Source organism: Pinus tabuliformis, chromosome 5_1 (genome assembly GCF_031772625.1).
Source record: "Pinus tabuliformis cultivar Carrire ecotype Pingquan chromosome 5_1, CPIR1, whole genome shotgun sequence".
Taxonomy (NCBI): Eukaryota; Viridiplantae; Streptophyta; class Pinopsida; order Pinales; family Pinaceae; genus Pinus; species Pinus tabuliformis.
In genome coordinates this window covers 879,720,927-879,728,046 of record NC_142305.1, presented here as the reverse complement: position 1 = coordinate 879,728,046, position 7,120 = coordinate 879,720,927, and the positions used below count along the sequence as shown (strand labels likewise).

The window sequence follows — 7,120 nt, the reverse complement described above, 5'->3', positions numbered from 1 at the left end:
TTTGACACTGGTTCATTCTCATCAAAGTTTTTCAAACTTCTGATTTTATTTATGTAATAAAATTAGTACATCTCGATCCATAAGGATGCAATATAATTTTGATGAAAGATTTTAGAAATCTAAGGTGTTGTGATAAGATTCCGTACATGTCAACATTAGAGTAAAACATAATCTAAAATAGAGATATAAGTAAGGCTCATTATTAATAACAGTTCATGAAAATGACCAAGCGGCAAAAGAAAAACATGTTCCCAAATTCATAAATATAAAAATCAATATAGTGATAAAAAACAAAAGAAAAACAGTAAAATCAGTATAAAAAATGACATATAACCAACATCCAACAAGTCTCCATCTAACCGGTAAAAACCTTCCAATAAATCAAAGAGTCCAAACTTAAATAAAACATTATATATATAAGAAACACCAACAATAAAGCAATAAAATACTGAAATACAATATGCAATACATCAGTGATAAATCAAATGTTCAATCATAATTGTTTTGATCATTCTCATACGCTAAGAAAAAAGCAAAAGTTCCGATGCATCATTTATTCGAGAAAAAGCCTGATGATCGAGTAATTTACATGTAAACGCGACGTCAATCAATGTAACCTAAAATCATACTTGGTTTAGTTTAAGTTTTTAAGTTTTATTGGTTTGTTTATTTTTAAATAGGGGTTAAATTTATTATAATTTAGTTATTAAATTAGTGAAATAATTATTTTTAATTGGTAAACATAGATTGATAAGTGTTTATTTTTGTTAGATAGTTTTAATATTTTTTTAATAAAAAAATGATATCTAGATTAACTCTTAAGTAAAGTATATATAGTTTTGTTCGGATTGACCAATAAGACATGTGGGAATCAAACCTCTCCATTTAATTATTAGACCATATACTCTAGACTAAACTTTAACTTACATCTCAAAAAGACATTCTCCACTTTTTAAAACAATTTGGAATTGACTGTCATGAACACAATTTTATTTTTGTTATAGATGATTTTATTTTTATTATAGATCCTAATATATTTCAGGGAAAAAGATATAGAGTTGTCCGCAACTTCTTGTTAGCCCACCCCAAAGGGATAAAATCCTTGAAAAACGTATCACCCATATCAATCCAGAATTGTGCCACCGCACTACACTGATCAGTGATACGTGCAGTGGTTGTGCCCACAGCATTTTCCTTGCGCTATGAAGTGGGACCCGTATGCTTTTTCATTTTTTTCACTTGCATTGCGCAATCCATCCATATTTTGCATAATGTATACCAAAGTGCGCTAATTATTGCACCCTATTGTTACTGTGTGATGCACTGCGTGTTGTTTCAGGGATACTGCAATCCCTCTGAGAATCCACGTACGCAGAGGCCAGATTTCCTTCCCACCGCCTCAAATCATAATTCTTTGGCTAAAACAGAGTATGGACAATAGTTTTTCTAAAATTAGATAAACGACGAATTGTTTTTTAATGGAATTCTAATTTTAGATGTTAAGATCGGGTTAAGGCTTTTAAGTATTATTAAAAGAAATCTGCAATCAAAAGCAATGAGTCGGACTCAACTGGAAGCGAACCAAATTTCAGGACAGGGACACAGAAGGTAATCGTTAAAATACTGGTCCTTGTCAAGATGTGGGTTGGAAGGTTCACAATGGGATTCAAAGAGATCGTTTTAACGCAGGTCTTATTTATGAAATTGACTTAAAAGTTGATGAGATTGATTTAAATGTAAATTAACGTGGGTTGAATTGTTCTTATAATGGTTTTCCGAATTTGTTGTAATCTATAGTTATTTGAAAATATTGTTTGGAAATTTAGTAGATATTTGTTAAAATTAACACAATTACATTAATAAATGTGGTTGATATATATAAATCTGCATCATTTTTATAGGCAGATTGGAATATAAAAGGAGAAAAATACAGTGGATCCATATATTATCATATTTATCAATGTGGTTACGCTAGTTGCAAGTGGGCATTGTCTAAACATGCTACTTTTTTTGTCAAATCTTAATCTTTGTTTTTTAAAATGAGTTTTTGATTGCATATATGGATGCAGCACTTTAAAAAATTCTTGGAGCACTAGGATTGTGGAGAGTTTACAACTCAAACTTGTAATTCCAAGAAATCCCTGACCGATTCTAGAGAAATTACACCAGAAAATATGCAAAAAAACCTTCCAAAACTTAGACTAATTGTTGGTGTAGGTGAGGAAATTTAATACAGAATGGTTGTTTATGATTAAATCTATTCAAAATGTGATTGAAGAACTTTTATTATATTCAACAAAACTATGAATGATCATGCTTCTCCACACTAAAACTATATACTGGATTAAAATAAATTACGATAAAATGTTTGATTTAGGCAATTCAAATATTAAGATGTTAAATTTATTTACATAATTAAAAAAACAACTTAGAATAGCTAAACAATGCTGTAATGTATGTTGAATTGCTTGATTCAATCTTTGCATAGCTCATTAAAAAGTTTTTCTAATCTTATTTAGTGTTGGTGGTGGATATATTGGCCGTTTTCTTGTCATTCCCTGAAGGAAGGATTCATAAATAAATTATTCAAGACAGGGTGGGAGGTAGTCATAGTCATGGTAATGATGACAAGGGGGACAATATGGATTCCAGCACACAGAGGCAACTGCAATTTGAATGAGTGGGAATCCTTTCCAATTGTGGATATACACTGTATATATTCGTGTTAGCATCCTCCTCCATAGAATAAACGTGACTCTCCATCAGGGAAGCATGCGGGGTCGTCCAGAGCAGTGGCCACAATTGTTTCGGTGCAGAATTTTTACTGTCAACGAGGACATACTATCCGAGGAAATTGGCTTCACTATCGCATCATTTCAACGCATAGGAATGAGAAACATTTTTGGGTGATGCGGACGGGGTTAACCTAGCTTACTCTGTACGTGGTGGTCGCCAGTTGGTCCACAAAGCTTATGGGTCTTCTTACGTGGTGGTCGCCAGTTGGTCCATAAAGCTTATGGGTCTTCTGGGCCTTTTTCTATGGATTTCTGTCTATAAAACTCAATTCGATATCCTAATTCCATCGCTGGCCAAGAAGATTTTTGAGCTTAAAATTGCCCAAAAGATGACCAGAACTCACTCACATATTGGTCACACACTACTTATACTTGTGAGTTTGATATGGTGCACAGGGGAGTCCGCAGAAGCAGCCACCAGGCTGGGATTCTACTCTTCCACCTGCCCGGACGTAGAATCTCTGGTGCAATCCAGCGTGCAGTTCTTCCTCTCATCTGATATCAGTTTTGCTCCATCTCTGTTACGCATGTTCTTTCACGACTGCTTTGTACAAGTAATTTCAAGATTGCTTTGTATCAGTATCAGTAATTATAAGTTTTTTTTTTTTTTTTGGGCAATTTTAGATGGTTGAATTTATTTTAATGGTAGATTTTAAGAATATTATCATTATAGCTCAATTAAATTATTAATTTTGTTGTTATGAAAAATAATAATAAAGATAAAAAACTGATTTGCGACCAAGCACAACATCAAAAACCAATAAAATTATTGAAAAAATTTGATATCAATTGATGAGATTGTAAATTAATAATTCAGGGCTGCGATGCATCTGTATTGCTGGACGGTCCTTCGGCGGAGAGAACCGCTTCTGCTAATACAGGATTACGTGGTTTTGAGGTGATAATGGACGCGAAATCCCGTGTAGAAGCAGAATGCCCAGGAATCGTCTCGTGTGCTGATATACTTGCGCTTGCAGCTCGCGATGCCGTTGTTATGGTATGAACATCAAATCTCTTTAGGCTAATGTGATGTATTATTATGACAATATGTTTTTTTTGTTTTGTTTTTTAAGTCGTTATATTTTAAGTCGTTATATTTTTAAGTCGTTATATTTTAAAAATAAATTACTATTATTATTTCTACAAACCCAATATCTTGTGTGCTGAATGAATAACCTCCCTCACCCACAAACAAACAAAAATGACATCTTCAAAGCCATAATTTCAAAAATATACTATTATTTCTATTATTACAAACCCAATATCTTGTTGTTTTCCATGATGAATCACCTCACTTACAAGCAAACAACAAACAAGAAAGTGTCAAATCTCCATAGTCATAACTTTAAAAATAGACTATTATTTCTATTATTACAAACCCAATATCTTGTTGTTTTCCATAATGAATCATCTCACTTACAAACTAACAAGTATCATACATCAATTTTATCTTTAATTTGGTTGCAAACTTAAAAATAGATTATTTTTATTATTATTATTAGAAACTCAATATTTTATTGATTTGTATGATGAACACAAATCCAAACACACATACACTAATTTGATCTTTAATTTAATAATAATCTTAAAAATAAATTACTATTACTATTACTATTTAGCTAATGAACACAAACCCCATCCGCTAATGAACACAAACCCATCACCTCACTACTGTTAGCTAAACTACATAACTGGAAGCTGTGATTCTGCTTTTAGGTTGCTAATGTTGCCTAATGATGCAATATCTATGCCTCTTTACAACAGACCAATGGACCTTCATGGGACGTGCCATTAGGAAGAATGGATGGACGAAGATCGCTTGCATCTGACGTGGCAGTGAACTTTCCATCTCCCAGAGACTCCATCAACGCCCTCAAACAAAAGTTCTCTGCTAGGGGTCTCTCTACCAACGACCTTGTTGCTCTTTCAGGTGAATTAATTATCAAATCCTTTTATGAAAACTCCATTTCATGCCTGATCTCCAGTCTTATATGTTTATCAGATTAATTAAAGGTTGGAAATTGTAATTATTCTAGCATGTTGCTTAAAATCATAAAGTTATGCAGTAAAATTGAGTCAAGTTTAGTGATATCTTAAATGATATTTTAAGTAAAATTAAATTTAATGTATAATTATATGTTAAATTATTTTAAACCAGTTACTAATGGTAATTTTTAACTGTCAGTTTCAAAAGTTAGTTCAATTAATTGAGTCCCAATTGTTAAGTGCTTTACGGAAAAGTTAAAATGATTTTAAAAAAATTTCCCAGGATCCTTAAGTTTTATGTAAAATTGAGTCAAATTTAGTGATATTTAAAATGATATTTTTAAGTAAAATTAAATTTAATGTATAATTGTATGTTAAATTATTTTAAACCAATTACTAATTGTATTTTTAAATGTTAGTTTCAAGGGTTAGTTTAACTAATAGAGTCCTAATTGTTAAGTGCCTTACGAAAAGGTCAAAAAAATCAATACTAGTCTGACCTACAACCTTTAATCCTTCAATTGTATGGAATGAAAAAAAATGCTAAATTTTAAATTTTGAGTTTCATTTAGGAGGTCACACGATTGGGCAGGCCGACTGTGGATTCTTCACCGACCGTTTATACAACTACAAGTCCACGGGAATGCCGGACCCAAGCATAAATCGAGACTCACTGAGGCAACTCCAGAGCATTTGCCCTGCGAATGGAAACGGGAACAGTAGAGTGGCTCTTGACAAAGGAAGTAAAAATACGTGGGACGCAAGCTACTTCCAGAACCTTATCGCAGGAAATGCAGTGCTAGAATCTGATGTAGACCTCGTCTCTGACCCTGATACCCAGCGCCTTGTAGAGACTTTTGCAAACTCAGTCGACTCTTTCAACTCCGCCTTCACGAAATCCATGGTGAAGCTCGGTAACGTTGGTGTGAAGACAGCATCCCAAGGAGGAGAGATCAGGAGAATGTGTACAGTCGCCAACTTTTAATGGCCACCACCATTTTCATCTCCTTTTTGAGTTTCGAAGCCCCCTGTGATAGAAAAGAGCCAGGTCCGTTGTTATTCGTAGTTTAAGGCATGACCTGGATATTTCTGGACTGAAGGCATGAAATCTACGATCAATCTGTAAATTACACTAATGTTTTGTTCATTGTGCTCCATATAATCCAACTTCTGGTTTCCGCATATATTTGGTACTATTGCTGTAATAAAAATTAGTTTCAGCATATATGGTATTGTGTACTATTGTTATATTAAAAATTAAACAGTTCGTCTTTTTTTCAGTGTGAAAAAAGCTTTATATATATAAATTGGAAAATGTATACAGAATAGGAAATATTATATATCATTCTGATGATGATTGGAAAAACATGTTTTCTATCTCTTATGAGGGAGCGGTGAGAGCTATCATGTTGGAATTATATACAGATTATCAAAAACAAGATCATATAACTTTGCAGGCTAAAGCTTTAGTAGTTGGGGGGCAGTGGGTATCCCTTTTTTAACAACAAAATTGCATGTATAATTTAGAGCAGTAATCAAAATTGACATATGCAGGAAAACAAATAGCAAAAAAGAGAGAGCAAAACCAAATTTTGCAGAAAATAGAGATGCTTGGATTTAACCCGGAAATAGGAAGTCCCCCATGTCGTATGTATTGTGCTCCCAAGTGATCTCCAAGTACCAGTTGCCAGGTGCTCCAAGCAGTCCTTCTTTTGATAAGCCATGTCATGTTCTGGGATCTGCGTATGTGCTAGATTGTATAGTTTCCCTAAAACTGCCAAAGGAGCTCTATTCTCTTCAGCCATCCTTGTAATATAGGAGTGTTAATGGAGGCCTTTCCCAAAACTTGATCAATTATGATCTTGGAGTCCCCGTATATGTGCAAGTGTGGGATATTTAGAAAGTTGTTGAACCACAAGAGACCCAAAGAGCAATTGCTTCTGCCTTGTTGTTGGTGCCATGGCCTCCATTCCAGAAAATCCTGTAGGATAGTTCCGCTGATATAGTAATCTAAACCCGACATGCACAAGAACCCCTTTGTGCTAATACGTCAAAAAAACCCATGGGGTACATAAACTATGAGTTATTATGCACGTGTGGGTTGTTGCTCAGACGATTGGGTTGTGAAAAGAACACAGAAAAATTTGTTACGATACGATCAAAGACCTGTTGAAAGTCCTCCCTTGAGTTCTGAAACAGATAGTTGTTCCACCAGTTCCATATGGCCCGTATAATAAGTAATGGAATGGCCCTCCAGGAGGATTTCTATGCTCCACCACATCAGAGAATCCTTGATGGAGGAATGCAATGTATACTGAAAACCAAAACTTTTAGACAAT

The 7,120-nt window shown here is 34.0% G+C and overlaps 1 protein-coding gene across 1 annotated transcript; it reads left to right on the top strand.

Annotated features, from left to right (window-relative positions):
* The first annotated feature begins 3,078 nt into the window (after positions 1-3,078).
* LOC149167632 (peroxidase 62-like) lies at positions 3,079-5,999 on the top strand. Its single transcript, XM_089431572.1, has 4 exons — positions 3,079-3,349; positions 3,613-3,792; positions 4,560-4,725; positions 5,354-5,999. Exons 1-4 carry the CDS (start codon positions 3,125-3,127, stop codon positions 5,764-5,766), a joined length of 984 nt encoding a protein of 327 aa, XP_089287698.1. The 5' UTR covers positions 3,079-3,124; the 3' UTR covers positions 5,767-5,999.
* Positions 6,000-7,120: the final 1,121 nt, after the last annotated feature.